Below are 18,380 nucleotides of genomic sequence, written 5' to 3'. Positions count from 1 at the left end.
AATCCTCGTTAGGGAATCGTCCATGTTTTGCTTGGAGGAGTATGTATGTTTGGTGCAAAAGAACTATTACAGTAAGGGTTGATATGGAGGGTGGGAGATGGAAGTAGTATTCAAGTGTGGGGTGAAAGGTGGTTGCCCACTCCCATCACACACAGTCCAATCTCCCCAAAATATTATAGCCGGTTCTTCTATGGTGATGTTAATAGACAAAGATCAGCATGGTTGGAAGACACAGTTGGTTCGAGACATTTTTGCACAAGAGGAAGCTGAGGTAATATTAAATATTGCATTAAGTCCACTATATCCACCAAACCGGCTGATATGGAAGGGTACCAAAGATGGCATTTTTTCTATCCGAGGTGCTTATCTCTTGGGGGTTGAATTGTAGGAGGCAAACAGAGGCCAATGCTCCCAAGCGGACAAAGGAAATTTGGAAAGTTGTTGGGTCCCTCAGCGTTCCTAACCCCGTGAAAATCTTTCTTTGGCGAGCCTGCAACAACTTGCTGCCAACAAAGTCTAATTTGTTCCATAAAAGGGTGGTGAAAGAAGCTTTGTGCCCTTGCTGTGGGAGGGATGAGGAAGACACGGTCCATGCCCTTTGGAGTTGCCCAACTGCAAGAGATGTATGGGAAGGAGCTTCTTCCTGTTTTTAGAAATGTTCCTAGGAATGTCAAAATTTCAAGCAGTTGTTCCATTACTACATGCAACGGTTTGAAAAGGACAGGTTGGAGCTCATAGCTGTGGTAGCTCGTGAAAAATTCTGTAATACTTTATTTGAATAACTTAATTTTACAATGAGGTGTTACACGACTTTATATACACAACCATCAATAAGTCTAAGACATACAACAAGGAAACAATTCTTGCAAGAATAATTACAGAATAAAATCACTAATTTTCCTTTGCTGAATTTGTGTTAAACAATCTTGTTCTATATATTCAGAGAATCTTTCCATATATCTATAGCAGATTTGGTCTTTTGTGTCACACTGGCATTGGGGATTGATATTGCCTTGTTCATCACTCTTGACTTGGAGAGCACGGCTGATGCTATGGTAAAACAGGTTTGTGCGCAGCTGTCTTGTTGAGGTTGATTTCTTTCCTTTTGGAATGGCTAGGCTGATTGGCAGATCATGTTTAGGATTTTCTAAATTTTCTGCAGCAGAATATATGGTTGCTGATATGGAAGGAGAGGTTGCTGATATGGGAAGGTGATATGTGGCTGCTGGTCTACGAAGGAAGGCTGCTGATATGGGAAGATTTGCTGCATGATGTGCAGCATGATATGCCGCTGTTGGGCTAGGAGAAGAGGTTTCTGATATGGAAAGGTTTGAGACATGATTTGCTGCAAGGTGTGTGGTTGCTGGTGTGGATGAGTTGGCTGCTGAGGTGGGGAGTTTGGCTACGTGTAGGCTGACTTTGGGAAGGTCTCTAGAAGGTAGGTTAACAGCTCGAGGGATATGACTTAGAAGAAATAAGTGGCTGTTCAATGGAATTTTTTACCACCCAAATGAAGTGTAAAGATCGGCCGTGTCCTCCCTAGAGGAGTTTCGGGCATGTAATACAGCTCAACAAGATCCAGCCATGCAGATCGATTGCCACTGCCCAGGTGCAATTACGGTCGTTTTGGCAGCCCCTTCCTCCTGGCGTTGTGAAACTGAATTGGGATGCTTCCCTTAATAAGAAGGAGGGACGAATCGGATTGGGTTTTATAGCAAGGGATTGCTGTGGAGATGTTCTGGGAGTTCGATGCATATCAAAAAATTTGCGGGTTGATCCAAAACTCGCTGAAGCAATGGCGGCTTTGTATGCAGTGCAATTTTGTTTGGAACTAGGTTTTTTTGAGGTGATTTTCGAAGGTGATGCGCAGGAGGCGGTTGTGAAAGAAGTCAATTCGAATCCCCTTTATCTTTTTAGAATTGGCCATTTTATAGAGAGCATCATCCTGAAAGTGCGACAATGTAGATTGTCACTTTCTGTTTTTTTTGCCCACAGAAGTAAGAATTCCGCTGCCATGTTCTTGCAAGAGAGGCAACTTTAATTTTAATAATGTTAATGATACGTAGTTAGAAGATATTCCGCAAAATATCGCTCATATTGTAACCAGGAAATCTGTCCTTAGATTCTAATTTTTTGGGATCAGTTTTTTTGATTGAATGAAAGATGAAGTTTCTGATGAAAGAAAAAGAAAAAGAAAAAAAAGTAATAACTATATTTTTTTTTTTAATAGAATACTTATTCGCAAACCAAACGAGACCTTCGAGTAGTTAACTATGTAATTAAGCTTATATTTTGGATATTTGATCACGGGTTGTGATCGATTGTTTTCTAGAAACAATTGAATTAATGACTCATTAACAACAGGCAAATCAGTGCAACAGTACTGTATCAGTTAGAAAAACCGAAAGATGTATGAGTGAGAACTCGATCGTACTCATTATTTGTTTTTCTCGTTGTCTGTGTTCGACTTATTGACTTGTTGTGTAGCAACGGATTAAAATGATCGATGAAGCAACCAATATATTTGAATAATGAAAGGGATAAAGTGATAAACACAGAGTTCGATCTGTTGCCTAGTCATGACTCATGATTATTTTGTATAGTAATTGAGTGAGAGGACCCATCTTAATTAATTAGATTTAACATAAAGGGACTATGATAATATATAATTTAACAACTATGGTTGGGGAAACAATTAGCGAACTTTTCTTATTTAATTGCCATCTATACATAGCGTCCTATCTTTCACACTACTACCGGTGTCAATCATTGAAGAAGTCGGTTTTTGCAGGCGGACAGGTAACATTAAACTTACAACATGAACTTCGTCGAAAGGGAAAGAAATGACTTTAAATATAATCCAATTAATGACATATCCGCATGTTTTATATACATATATTGGCATATCATGCATGTTTGTTAATCATTCGCAAGTTAATTGGAATAATTACGGTGTTCTTGACTTCTTCTTCTTCTACTTCTTTTTTCCCTAAAGTTCAATCCTATATTTGTGAGGCTTAATAATAAAAAATGGGAAAAGTACACTTTACTTTCTGATGTATCCACTTATTGGCAATTTGACGTTCAATATTTAAAAATTGGTAAATGACCTCCTTAATATAACTAACTTTGGCACTTAAAACCTTCTGTCCACTTGGTCTATCAAAAATAACGAAAAAAAAGTCACGTGCAGCTCACTTGACCACTTAAAGGCCAACTTTCCAAAATTATCCAGGCTCAAAACGGTGAGTTGCACCCCTACAGTAACTTTTAACGCATATACCTTCTCTGATATACTTAGAACTGCGTGCCATCATTACATACCTCCAAAACAAGTGCAGCTCAAAGGTCTCTTGCATTCGAGAAGGGAAGCGGAGACTTGGTCAGAGCTTTAACACTTGTCTGGCGCCTGCGATGTTGCCGTGCATCTCCTCCATGTATATGTACTTGTACCAGAGCTGGTTCATTCTCAGCAGGAGTGACACCGCACGGTCCCAGACATTGCGCGCGTGGTTGATGAACTTGTTCTTCATCTCTACCTCGGTATTGCGCTTCTAAGACTACGTAGACGATTTTTATGGTGGGGAGGCCCCGGTTGTTCTCTGGAATAGTTCTACGAACTTCTTGGGTGGTTTGGGTGAATAGGCCAAACTGTGAAAAGTCAAGCTCAAGAACAGTGACCCAATGGATGTGGCTACTTGGTGACCCAGTTGGCCTTGGATGTCGGCGATCACGACCATGCCCATGCCATGTTGGGAAAAAAGGCGCACCGTGACCTGTAAGACCTTGCCTTGAGTTTGCTAATAAGAAAAACAACTTAAGTAAACTGGTTGTGTTGTTTTTCCAGACACGAACTGTATCAAAGAGCCAAAGAGGGCATCCTTGCAAATTTATAATGCATATCACTTCCTTTTCAGGTTGTTCCCAGCTCATATGATCATCATATTGTATGACGATAATCTTTAAAATCCTCCACTTCCAAAAATAGACATGTATAAATAATTGTAATCCGTTCTCCTCCCCGCACCGAACTGCAGCATCCTATAGGTCGTTAGATTGGTCACATATTCTGCAGGTTTACTGTCGGCACCGAACCTTGCTATGGCACGCATAGACTGGAAAGAGACCCCCACGATGCATGTGATATTGCTGGATGTCTACGTTGCCAATTCCGGGTAGCAAACCAATATCAAGAATAGGACATGCATGAGACACATCGTGACCGACTGGGTGGTTAGCATTCCACGTCCTCTGTTTGACCGCCGCGTTTTCTCCGAGAGAGAGAGAGAGAGAGAGAGAGAGAGAGAGGGAGAGAGAGAGAGATTGCATAGTATTAGAGACTGGCATAATTTATATGCGCACTAGGCATCAAGAAATGCATGCGTACGCTTGAGGAGATTACCGTTTTACTGCATTCTGCAGAAACTGCAACTGTAGTTTCTGCAGACCCGTGTGGTGCAGAAACTGCAGTTGCTAATGTATTAAGATGTCAAATGGTCCCGTGTCAGTGGTCATCTCTTGACACTCAGCTGCCAATACCAAAGAATCTCCAACCTTTATCTATTTAAAAAGCTGAGGAAAGCGATTGGATATTTTCAACCTGTCTGAATGAACTTCGGACAGGTCAATTCTATAAGGACTCACATTTGTTGTAAATAGCTTGAAATCCCAATCTCCATAACGACAAAATGACGTATGTCCAACTGTCCAAGCATAAAAGCAAATGGTCTTCTAGCATGAGGAAGAAAGTGGTACCCAAGGTGAAAATTGATGGCACTAAACTGGAATTTCTTATTTTCCAAAAACATCAGATATAAAACCTCACAAACCTACTTGAACTGAGCCACAAAAATAAAAATATCCAATAGCGGAGTGAAAAAAAAAAAATAACAAAAACAAAACAAAATTAAGTTAACCTGGTGCACATGAAAAATGAGTCTCACTTCCCCCTCTTTTCTCCAAGAGACTCATTATGTGAATTTTTGTTACTTCCAAAAAAACGATCTTATGCTTCCTCATCATCCTCTACCAGTATCCTCTTGCATGCTTCATAGCACATGAAAGAAATCCCAGCGGCAAGGACCAACTTCATGCACTAGGATCCCTTCTTGTTCATATATCCTTGCAAGTGCATGGAGCACATTTAAAACCAAAAATACACAACACTCTAAAACATGCGTTAACAAGCATGTTGTGGTGCCAGCAAGCAAGTTTTGGCATCCTGCATTAAAGCAAAGGAGTACAGCCCGTTGCATTAAAACAGCTCTAATTTTGGTCCTAACAAAAGGTGAAAGTACAGCAAAGGAGCTCCAGCAGAAGCATAGCTTCATTTATCGGGGTATGGTGCCTGTTTTGAGCACAACTTCTGCAAGAGTTGAATCCTTAATTGGCCTTCATCTTTTCATCTTGAATCCTTACCTTCTCATCGATAAGTTCAAGCAACTCTTGCAAGCCAACTCCTGTGATGCACATGCATGTGTCTACAAAATTCTCTTGGCTTTTTGCACTTCACTCTGTTCTCCCCTGTTTTATAGTGTGTGAACAGAGGACCATTTCTCAGCTTCTAACTACCAACTCTTTCCATCACCATCACTCACCTAAGCTCCAAGGTAAAGTCCTCTTCTCGGCAGGCGATGCACGTGGCTTGTAGAAAGTATTTGCATTATGGGCATAGATGAAGCTGGCAAAGTCCCTATTTTAGGTCCTTTTTGTTTTTCTCAATTTCCCAAGTTTTCTCCTTTTCATTTTCAATTTTTCTGTCGTCATGTTTTATGCGTGGAGTTGGTGGCTTGGTGCTGGTGGTGTTTGGGCATGTTGAGTGTGCATGTGTTTCTCCCTGCATGAGCTGGTGATTCTCTGTCTCGCCTCCCCTCCCTCTCAAAAACAGATCGAGAAGACTCTCTGACGAGGGTGGGTGGAAGACGATCGAAGAGAGACTAAGAAATCAACATTTAGTTCGGTTAGAAACCAGCAATCTTGAAGAGCACGAATCGTGGAATCGTAGTCATGTACGTCGCCGTTTTGGTTGGTTGAGATTCCGGTGTTCTGATGGTGTTCTCATTTGGGTCAGCGTTGCCTTGCACCGTGATGGTGTTCTGAGAGAGCGAGACAGAGAAATGGAGTTGAGTGAGAGGGAAATGGATTTTTAATTTAAACGGTTTGTCTTGGCCAAACTCACCGTTTTGAACAGGGATAATTTTGGAAAGCTGACCTTTAAGTAGTCATGTCAGCTGCACGTGACCTCTTTTCCATTATTTTTGACAGACCAAGTGGACGGAAGGTTTTAAGTGCCAAAATTGATTATATCAGGGAGTCATCTACCAATTTTTAAACATAGAGTGTCAAATTGACAATAGGTGGATACATCATGGGGTAAAGTGTACTTTTCCCATAAAACATTTAGCCCTAGCTCGATCAAAACTTTATCTAAACCCATTATCAGCTTGATACCAAGTAGAAAAATTGTCTTCAGATTCTGAGAGAACTACGGCAGGCCCTAAGGTTCTCCCAAAAAAAAATTAAAAAAATTAAAAAAATTAAAATTTTGCTCCAAATTTTATTTTATTTTTTTTTAATTTTGGCCTCCCAAAACTTTTTTTTTTTTCAATTTGGCCCTCCAACTTTGGGGGGCTAGCTCCGCCCCTGGGTGTATCAATTACAAAGATTTGGTAAGTATGATCATCTTGTAATTTCTCATTCTTTTATAGTTTATTAATTTCTTGGGTTTCGCTACTCCCGAATGGGTTTTACTTAGGGGTATAAATTCGGCCGACTACTAAATTTATATATACTTGGTTATAACGGGTAACCAGATATCGAGTGTATATATATATATATATATATAATATTAAAAATTTAAAATAATTGGGGTTAGCCTTTGGGTTTTACTCTTATTCTCATTATTCTTCTAGACTTTTCCTTTCTAGACCTTTCCATTCCCGCCTCTCAAGTCTCAGACTCTTACCGGTTCTCTTCGAACCCAAACCCATCTGCCAACAATTTCACTAGCACCACCAACTTCCCCAACACCGGTTACAGGAACAATAACAAGAACTACTCCTCTAAGTCCTCGGTCTCAAGCAGAGCGTCTATCTAGCCTCAAGGACTCAGTTCCTGTCAACCCTATTGAATCTGTTCTGTTGCTGCATCTCACTATCTCAGCATCTTTGCCAGTGTGCCTCAGTCAACGCTGTCAACGCCAGTTGAGGTTTGGCTCTCTCTTTCTCTATTTTGATTCTTCTCTTCATGTTAAATCGTAAACTCATTGGCAGATCTGCCAATCTGGAGCAACAGGTTGTCGAATCATCCTTGTTGGCCGGGCTACTAGGGTGTCTGGAGATGGAGTTGGAGCCGAAAATCTTTTTTGCGACAATTTTTTGAAGGGGTATGAAATGGGCCTCTGTTGTACGTTGGGCGCCTTTGATGAGTCGGCTTCAGCGCCATTTGGGACACTAGATGCTGAAATTACTCTAGAAACCATTGATTTCAGTACCAGGTCCAGATAATAGGGTAACAACCGGGTCACCGATTATTACACACTCGGTTAATCGACTACTCGGTTATCGGAGCCGGTTGGCAATTTTGGCCAACCGTCTCCGGTTTTCACCCCTAGTTTTACTTGTATTGATATATTTATCGCTTTCATTATATTTGATAAATGTTTGTGTGGTGTTTAATTTTTAAATTCCACGTTATTTTATAAACACCTATTCATGATCAACCTTCATTGTATTCTAGGTGTTATTGGAGTCTTTTACTATTATTTTTCATCAATAATTAGATCGAGTTTCCATTGAAGAGATACAGTATTGGCTAAGTAAAGCAAAGCGCGCTATGATGGCTGCTTAATTTTCTTGTCTAAAGAGCCTATCTATTTGTGGTTTTGGTCCTTTTGGAAGCATTATGGAAATATTTTATCGGGGTAAGACAATGAACCTATTCTTAAAGAAAGCCCAAATAGGAGCATAAATACTAAAGTCAGAATGGGGGTCTGTTGATGTTGTTGTCTTCTGTAACAGGTTTTCTGGTTTAATAGGAACTTAAACTCTAATAATTGGAATGGGCCAAGCCCATTCAATCCATATTAAAATCCAGCCCATACACTACTAATCTATCCATTACATCTTCTTTCTCTTGCGATGGTTTAGGTCTTGGAACTTTTTTTTGGTAGTGTACTGCAGTTATTCGGTATTGCTGTTTTTTCTAAGGTTAAATCCAAACTATCCAAACTAGGGTTGTTGATGTGTAAGGTCCCAGCAGGTGGTTAACCTAATTACAACAGTGATGTGGAGTTTCCATCAGTGTTGCTTAATTCTCAAGGGATTGCATAGTACTGGATGCATGCATGTCTATATTCGAGGTAACTAAGGCAAAACATCCCACAATAATCCCAAACCGTACGTACGTATATATAGAACATACATGAAGTTCTGAATTTGTACTGCGTTGCTTCTAATAAATCATTGCAGCCCAGAAGTCCAATAATCGGCCTTTACATTCAAACAGTCAACTATCGCCAGATTCCAACAAGCCAAATTCCGACACCGATCAGAATCCAGTCAATACCGAAATCCAAAAAATTCTGCCGGAATCTGGCGACATCCGGCTACCATCGCCAGATTACAGCGATACTGTGCCAAATTCCGGCCAAACTGGCTAGAATGGACGAATCCCCAGCCAGTCTGGCCGAGAAGTTGCCTGATCCCAAAAGTCTCGTACATGTTATCTTTGGGTTAACTTTGGTCCATCAGAGAATTGGCAAGCACAATCGATCAATCTAAAACATTTTCTACTTAAAAAACTTTTTTGGGTAAGTCCAAACTCAGATCGAGTTACCTCTCCTTAATTTTTTTTGTTAAATTTTTTCCAACCTTAGCACAAATTAAGAAGAAAATTGTAGCCTATTTGTGTATAGGTTAAGAGTAAAATATATGAGGTCCTTAGGTTCAAATATATAAGAAAAGTGCAAAATCAGTTCATGTGATTAATTGCACTGATTTTCAATAAGCTTCTAGTGATATGAAAATGTTTTGAGAACTTCATGTGGTATGCAAAAATAACAAATAAGTTGATCAATCTCTACTATCGAATTTTGTCATAATTCTTAATCGATTTCGTTAGTATGCCACGCCATATCCAATTATATAATGAAACTTGTCGCACATAAGAAAAACATATAGAAAAATTAAAATAATAATAATAATAAAAGTGCCACCCTTTTAGTTCTTTCTGTTCAACGTACTTAGACCCTTGGTGACAATACCTCAGACCAGATACCAAATTTTTGGAGCTGGACAATCCAAGCCATCCTACCCGGACAGCCCATGACCACGGTCCCTAGCTTGTGCTCAGTCTGATGGAAGCTTCAACTCAAAATAATAATAAGGGTAAATGTATAATAAATTTATGAGTCGACGCGCGATTTGAAAATGCTCCTTAACTTTTTAATTTTCAACATTGACTCCTTAACTTTTTCGCGTTTTTGAATTGGGCTATTCCGTCACTTTTCCGTCCAATTTTGCAAACTTTGTTAATGCCACGTGTCCATTTTCGCCACATCACCTTAACATATTATTGTTTTTAATAATTTTATTTTTAAAAAATTTAACAATTAAAAAAAAAAAAAAAAAAGTGTTGGGGGTGGCTCGCGGCCACCCCCGACCCTAGGGTGTGGCCCAAAGGCCACCTCAAAGGTGGCGCTGACCACCTCTGGGGGTGGCTCGCTGGCCACCCCCAACATTTTTTTTTTCTTATTTTTGTTTTTTAATTCTTTTTAAAATTAAATTATTAAAAAAATAATATTTTAAGGTAATGTGACGAAAATGGACATGTGACACTAACAGAGTTTGCAAAATTGGATGGAAAAGTGACGGAATGGCCCAATTTAAAAACGTAAAAAAGTTAAGGAGTCAATGTTGAAAATTAAAAAGTTATGGGGCATTTTCAAATCGCACGTCGACTCAGGAGTTTATTATACATTTGAAAATTAAAAAGTGACTCCTTGAAATTATATTACAAATTTAGTATTGTCCTTGTGTTATTGTTTTTGTGTTGGTATTGTGGTGTATTTATGTTGATAACAAACAAATAGATAAAGGTTTTGTGGTTTGATGAACACGGTTAGGGTTTTGGGATGCATGTGGTCCCTGAGTTTATGTTGGTGGCATGAACAATATTCTTGTGTTGTATTGTGAATGTATTTATGATGATGACAAACAGATAGATAAAGGGTTTGTCGTTTGATGAACACAGTTAAGGTTTGGGATGCATGTGGTCCATGATTTTATGTTGGTGGTATGAACAATATTCTTGTGTTGTTGTTCTTGTGTTGGTATTGTGAATGTATTTATGATGATGACAAACAGATAGATAAGGGGTTTGTGGTTTGACGAACGTGGTTAAGGTTTTGGGATGCATGTGGTCCCTGAGTTTATGTTGGTGGTATGAACAATATTCTTGTGTTATTGTTCTTGTATTGGTATTGTGAATGTATTTATGATGATGACAAACAGGTAGATAAAGGGTTTGTGGTTTGATGAACACGGTTAGGGTTTTGTGATGTATGTGGTCCGTAAGTTTATGTTGGTGGTATGAACAATATTCTTGTGTTGTTGTTCTTGTGTTGGTATTGTGAATGTATTTATGATGATGACAAACAGATAGATAAAGGGTTTGTCATTTGATGAACACGATTAGTGTTTTGGGATGCATGTAGTCCCTGAGTTTATGATGGTGGTATGAATAATATTCTTGTGTTATTGTTTTTGTCTTGGTATTGTGAATGTATTTATGATTATGGCAAATGGATAGATAAAGGGTTTGTGGTTTGATGAACACGGTTAGGGTTTTGGGTGCATGTGGTCCCTGAGTTTATGTTGGTGGTATGAACAATATTCTTGTGTTTATGATAATAACAAACAGTAGATATTATACATAATTGTTGCACCTTCCACATAATGGGAGTACCATATCGTACAATGATCCAAAGTCGTAAAATGGGAGAGTTAGATTCACTCCATCAAGCATCCAAAAATGCCAAAGCCGAATATAATTCTTGTGTTATTGTTCTTGTGTTGGTATTGTGAATGTATTTATGATGATTGTTGCACCTTTCACATAATGGGAGTACCATATATATTATATAATGATCCAAAGTCACAATATGGGAGTGTTAGATTCACTCCATCAAGCATCCAAAAATGTCAAAGCCAAATATACCATTATAAATACGTTCTTCACAAACACATTACCATTACAAACAGATAAAAACATTAAAAGCACTACCATTACATACATTGTCAATGTATGACCTTACACCCCATCAACCATACTCCCACAAAAGCAATAAACACAATTGTCAAAAACAAAAACATTTGAGTAAGCTGCATCTTCCGTGCTCTAAGTTGTATAACCTCTTTCTCAAGTGATAAATCTTAAAATATTTTATTTAAGACCCCTTAATTTACATTTGTTATTCATAATTTGTGTTGTAAATATAATATTTTGTCGTGTTTTAGTGTTTTGTCTTATTTTCAGGTCTTAATTGAAATCTAGTTCAAAACACCCGACTTAGACCTGAAAATACATCAAGGGCGATAACTCTTACTATAGTACAATTGATTCGCACTATTGCGAGTGGTAAACTCATATAAATTTAAAATTCATGTATCGTGTCATCTAGACACGTACCATCAAGCACTTCAATTCATAACGCAATTGAGGCAATAATTCCTTTCCTCGGGGACATGTCTCTTTGTCAAACCAAAGGAAAAAACGGCATTGCCCGACTTTCTAACCAAAACAAGAAAACAAAAAACACAATAAGTGTCATACACGGTACAACCAAAAAAACAACATTGCCCGGCTATACATACATTCACATAGATGATACTGATTTGGGCATATTATTAAACAATTGGGGCATAGTTTACTTACCCTCTATGAGTCATACATGGCACACCCAAAGAAACGCCTTCCAGGATTTGCAGTCATCCAAGAGATTCTTAATAGAGATCGAAGGCCGCATTTGCCCGTCGGTGCATACATACCCAAATCAACTTTCACAGACGACATTGAAGAGGACGACCGTGACGATGATTGCAAACCCTAAACAGTCAAATTTGAAGAACTTTCAGCAAAAAACAAGATCTGAAACTAAGGTGTAGAAAAATTACCATTACTCAACCTTATTTGCATGAGTTTGATCGGATTTGGCTTTCATTCCACCCGCGCCTTCTTTTTCTTCCAATTTTTTTTTCTTTTATAAGCATCCTTCCCCGAGAGTTGACGGTCTTCAAGCCTCAACTTTGTGCTTAAAAGTCTTGTCGCACGTGTTGGGGTTGACAAGTTAAGTCGAAAATCAAAACAACGTCGTTTTTAGCATGAGTTGTCTATGCCTACATGGACAAATGATGACTCACCCTCGCGGAAGTTAGAAAAATGGATGAAAAAATGACAGAATGATCATTTTCAAATTCGCGAAAGAGTTAAGCACTGATAAGTCTTGAATTATTTGATTCAAGACCCCTTAATTTGCATTTGTTAGACCTAGTTCGTGTTGTATATATAACATTTTGTTGTAGTTTTGTGTTTTGTCTTATTTTCAAGTCTTAGTGGAAATCTAGTTCAAAACATTTGAATTAGACCTGGAAATACATCAAGGGCAATTTGGTCATTTCCAGAGTTCGAGGCTGAACCTGAAATCGTCCAAGGCATTTTGATCGATCGACTTTCAGTCGATGGACAGAAATGGACGGCGACCAGCTCTGTTTGTGAGGCTAGAATTGATCATTGATGAGTCCCTTGTAAATTAAAACTCTATATATATGAGATTAGGGTTTTAGGTTAAAACATGCATCTTTTGGGAATTTCGGATTTGCTCAGGTGTATCAACTTAATTTTATTGCTTTTAAGTTTCTTTGATGCAACTCTCTGGACCTAAATCCAGTGAGCTTGTTCCTTTTGTATTTTCTTCATTGTTCTTTAATTTTCTAGCTTAGTTTGCTTTTCTTTTTCTTTATTTTTTTGTAATCCGAATTGTAGAAGTTAAATATAGTTGTTGTTCTTCATTTCTTTCTTATTTCTTTACCGTTTTCCTTTAAGTTCATGCTTAGATTAACTTATTCATGTCTAGCTAAATTCTATCTTAGGGTTTGATCAAAATCCTTTCCAAAAACCATGTAGTGTTCTTGAAGTTCTTAGGAATTTCTAGATATATTTAATGATTGTTAAAGGCTAGAGGATCTCAAAACCCATGCTAAAAGGTTTTATTTTCAAGATTCCAATCTAATTATTCATGAAAAAGAGTTAAACTTGTCTATGAGTTTTCTTAGATTTCTTGAGTAAAACCAACGTTCTTGGAAACAAGAACAATGTCTTTTGCAATAGTTCTATTTGACATGATGTGTGTTTACCTATTAGAGTCACCTTATAGGGTATGCTAGGGAACACCGGTCATTTCATACCTTTAGTAATATAAAATGTCTTAACATTGTAGTTTAATCTTTACATGGAATAGACTGATGCAAAACTAGATACCTTATCATTGTGGCCTAATTAAGGTTTTCATGTATTGTGTATGCTTATTAGGATGTTTTATAGAGTAGTAAGCTAGGGAGCATTAATCACTCCACACCTTTGGTAGAGTAAACGTTTTTCAATTGTAGTTTAAATCTTTATGTGGAGTTGTTTAATGTAAAACTAGGTGCTTTATGATTACGTCTTAACGAAAGTGTTTTCGTGTCGAGGTCATCGTAATGATTGACGCCCATTACGCGCTCAAATCATGCATGTTAGGAAGATCCATATAGACTTTAAGCATTTCATTGGTTGAGGATTGGACAAGATCAATACCCTAAGTTTCTTTTAAGTTTGTTTTCGTTTTCCGCTTTCATTTCTTCACCTTATTGTTGTAACTTCAATTCTACAACCTTTACTCTTATTTTTACTCTTAAGTTAAGTTAGAAATGTTCCTTTAGATATCCTATTACGCAAAATAACCAATAATCTCTGTGGTTCGATCACCCTTACTATAGTACAATTGATTCGTACTATTGCGAGTAGTAAACTTATAAATTTAAAATCCACGTAGCCGGTTAGTCCGCTACCAATTTTTACCAAATACTTACTTTCAAAAAGTGAGGGATCGAATTCAAATGGCGCTCCAATTCAGGGATTTATTAGACAATTACCCTAATAATAATAATAATAAAATATATAATTGGAAAGGGGGCAGAAAATGGCTTATGCCTATACATTTAGAGTTATAAATAAACACAACCTTATATAACTTACAAATGCAAATTATACCTTCAAAGCAATCACCCTAGCTAACTAATAGATATTCTCGGGATCCAATATGTAAACATTTTTAAATTAATTTCTCCAAAAAAAATATTTTTAGTTATTTATCACAAAGTAACACAGTTGTAAAAAAAATGATACCCTTGAAGAAATCATGAAGAAAAAAAAAAGCATATTTTAAATTAATGATCATAAACCAAGTTACAAAAACATAATGATACTCTTGAAGAAATCTTGACCTAGAGTATGTCAGTGTAATTTTTTTCAGGGTATATAGAATATGTTATAGCTAGTGCAATTTATATAACGACATATGGCACACCTTTTTTTTTTCCCCTTAATTTCAGCACATTACATGCTCACGGGTGCAATTGTATCATACGAGGAGTACAAGAAGGCAAATTTGACCAAGTCTGTATTTCCAACAGAGACTAAAAGTGGGATCCACATAACGTAAAAAGCACCCCTCTAGAAGGTTGTAATAAGGTAAATTAAGAAGCTAATGTGGACAAGTCAAATGGGCGTACGGAACATACTCACATAGTTTTAAATTCGTTTTCTAATTGGCAGATTTTATGTAATAATAGAATTGCTAATTAATAATGCGACGCATGCATGGTTTAGTTAAGGCTGCTGTTAAACATATCATAGATCAGGTTTGAATGGAAGAAATTTCTGATTATATTTGTGATATTGTTTTATTAGAGCAATCTATTCTATTTCACTGATTGGGTAATAAAAGTGTTACAACTTTATTAAAAATAAAAAGAAAAGAAAAAGGGTATAGCTGTATTTTTATTTCTGTAGCTGTCGCACTTAATTATTACACAACATCACAAAGAAAATTCATCACTTAACCACCTTATTTTTAGGGAAAATTGCACCGTTGGTCCCTGTGGTATGTCATAATTATTTTTCACTCCCTATAGTTTAAAAAGTTCATGAGAGATCCCTGTGGTATGTAATAATTACAAATCGATCCCTGGCATCAAATTTTGTTAAATTTTTAACAGATTCCGTCAAATGCCACGTCAGTGCCACGTGTCGTCATCTTATTGGTGACAAATGGCGCTAACATGTCCAATCTTAATAAAAAAAATAAAAATTTATTAAAAAATAAATAAAAATACTTATTTTTAAAAAAAAATTAAAATTCAAAAACAAAAAAAAAAAGACAAAATAAACAAAAAACATAAAAGAACAAAAAACAAAAATGGGAAAGGGGGTGGCCCAGCCACCCCCCAAAGGGGTGGCCAGGCCACCCCCAGCCAATGGGGGTGGCGTGTGGCCACCCCCAGAGGCCGCCGGGGGTGGCACGCGGCCACCCCCATTGGCTGGGGGTGGCCTGGCCACCCCCTTTCCCATTTTTGTTTTTTCCTTTTTTTTTTTTTAATTTTAATTTTTTTAAAAAAATAAGTATTTTTATTTATTTTTTAATAAATTTTTATTTATTTTTTATTAAGATGGACACGTGTCGCCATCTTATTGGCGACACGTGTCGTTGACGTGTAGAGCTAACAGATTCCGTCAAAATTGTAGACGGAAAATCGACCCAGGGAGTAAAACGTAATTATTGCATACCACAGGGATTTCTCATGAACTTTTTAAACCATAGGGATTGAAAAATAATTATGGCATACCACAGGGACCAACGGTGCAATTTTTCCTTATTTTTATTTAAAAGTCTCAATTACATCCTAACACGTGTAGCTAAATTGTAAAATAAACTTCTTTTTTATTTATGTGAGACTTATCAAACACATTACACGTTCAGGAATAATTGTATTTTTACTTCTACCGCATGCACTTATTTTCATGTTCCCAAAGATAGTGAAGGAGTATATATTGAGTACTTATTTCTTCAACTCCAGCACCCAATAACCACAAGCAGAGCACGCAACTCGGGACTGTGAAAACCCAGCTGCTATTGCCAAGGCCTTGAACTCATTCTCCGTCCTCTCCTTTCCTCCAAGCTCACAAAACATAAGATTGTCATACTGGGAAGCAAACCTACCCAAGAGGGTTGTCTCAGGAGCCACAGGCACAAATGGATCAATCACAATTACCTTTCCCTTCTACGGCACCGCTTTGTAGCAATTCCTTAGTATTTTCAAGCATTCCTCATCTTCCCAGTTATATATGAATTATTTGCTGTCATTACATCCATAGCTAGAGAAGTTACAAAATGAATTTTAATTTCATTACTGATCTACGTGCCTAATTAACCAGCTTCATGCATATAGGTTTAGATTCCGAACAAAGTTTTCACAGAAAATTCTCCCAACTCAAATATATATATTAAACTGATCATATATGTTCAAAACAACGCTCAATTTAAAGGAAAACGTTGACCAGGCCGGCTCCACAGAAAGAAAGATGAAACTCACCTTCAACGTACATTATGGCACCGCCTTTTGGAACTTCTTCAAACACATTGCCCGCAACGTGAGGAAGTGAGCTAGCTAGGAATTTGGTTGAAGCCACTATAATATATATATATATATATTCAATTGCACAAATTCTTGATCAATTTTTTCCTTATATATAGAGCATATATGAGTCATGCATTATTCTATATATATATACGCACCATTATAAGATCGGGCATTCCTTAATACTTCAGACACATCGAAGTTAATGCCCTTAATGGAAGGGTACTGAGAGATGATCAAGTTGAGGGTAGTGCCGATTCCACCAACAACATCAACTAATGATGATAGGCCCTCAAAACCCTTGTATTTTTTGAGAATTTGTTTCGTGATAAGGGTGGAGTGTTGAGTCATTGCCTCATCAAAAGCCTCTCCGAATGTAGGATCTTTTACACTGTTGTACTGATAGATCGACATTCCATGGGCTTTCTCGAATGTAAAGCCACCTTCAAGCACCGCGTCCTGGCCTTCAAGTGGAAACTAACAAGAGATCGACCCACAAAAAAATCATTCATTAATTTTGCCTGTACCTACCATGTATTGAACTATATATATATATAAGCAAACCCCAATATATTACACGCACGTACCCCATATTCGTGATAGCCTGGCAGCGAGAGAGGAGTGAAAACGGGGCGAGTGACGCTCTATCCACGCTTCTAATAAAACACTTTCCGGCAAGCGTGAGGCCGTAACGTCTCTGAACCTTGCCATCCTCGAGAGTGTGGACAGAGCAAGTGAGAAGAGAGTAGCTAGCAAGGAGATGCAGCATGCGGTCAAGCACAAATGGCGCATCAGGATTGCGGCCGGTTGGAAGTTGAGAAGCGATAGCAGAGGGCCGGAGTTGAGCATCAGGCCCTGCTTTGTTAATGATCTCAAGCACGTTGAGCTCTATACAGGCATTCAACACCATTGGTAAAATGAAAGAGCTACTTAACACGCCAGCATACGTGATTGCTTCATCCTCTTCCTCAATCCTGTGCTTATGATCATGACTTGTCTGCTTTCCTGTAGACTCCATTAATCTCGATCACTCAATATATTCTTAGAGAAATGTATTGAAAAAGAGTTGGACAACACTTAAAAAAGTAGCATGTCTCTTAGCTTATTTATAAGCAGGGGATCCCATGTACGTACGTCGTATTATCTACGATTTTTGTTTATTAAAAAAAAAAATAAAGTCTGATTTTTAAGCTTTTCTTAAAAATGATTGATTTATATTTATTTTTTAGTACTTATATCGATTGATTTATTGCTATTATTATATTTGGTGAAGGTTTGTGTGGCGGTTAATTTTAAAATTTTACGTTATTTTATAAACACCTATTCATGATCAACCCTAGCCTCATTATACTCTAGGTGCATGTTATTGTAGTCTTTGACTATTATTTTTCATCAATAATTAGAGTTTCCATTGAAGAGATATAGTATTGGCCGGCTAAGTAAACCAAAGCGCGCTATGATGGCTGCTTGATTGTCTTGTTTGAAGAGCTGGCTATTTGTGGTTTTGGAAGCATTATGGGAAATATTTTATTGCGGTAAGACATGCAATGAACCTATTCTTAAAGAAAGCGCAAATAGGAGCATATATAAACACTAAAGAACGAATGGGGGGTTGTTGATATTGTTTTCTTTCTCTTGCGATGGTTT

The 18,380-nt window shown here is 37.6% G+C and overlaps 1 protein-coding gene across 2 annotated transcripts; it reads right to left on the bottom strand.

Annotated features, from left to right (window-relative positions):
• Positions 1–16,070: 16,070 nt before the first annotated feature.
• Positions 16,071–17,793, bottom strand: LOC133855865 (caffeic acid 3-O-methyltransferase-like). 2 transcript variants are annotated; one of them, XR_009897719.1, is made up of 3 exons: positions 17,321–17,793; positions 16,689–17,210; positions 16,071–16,452 (listed from the first exon to the last, which is right to left on the bottom strand). XR_009897719.1 is itself a non-coding variant. In XM_062291457.1 (2 exons), exons 1-2 carry the CDS (start codon positions 17,749–17,751, stop codon positions 17,120–17,122), a joined length of 522 nt encoding a protein of 173 aa, XP_062147441.1. In that variant the 5' UTR covers positions 17,752–17,793; the 3' UTR covers positions 16,461–17,119. The 2 variants fall into 2 exon arrangements, 1 of the variants encoding a protein (XP_062147441.1); XM_062291457.1 differs by lacking the exon at positions 16,071–16,452 and having other exon boundaries at positions 16,461–17,210.
• Positions 17,794–18,380: the final 587 nt, after the last annotated feature.

The sequence above is a fragment of the Alnus glutinosa genome, chromosome 1 (genome assembly GCF_958979055.1).
Source record: "Alnus glutinosa chromosome 1, dhAlnGlut1.1, whole genome shotgun sequence".
In the NCBI taxonomy this organism is placed as follows: domain Eukaryota; kingdom Viridiplantae; phylum Streptophyta; class Magnoliopsida; order Fagales; family Betulaceae; genus Alnus; species Alnus glutinosa.
This window is presented reverse-complemented; position numbering and strand designations above follow the sequence as displayed.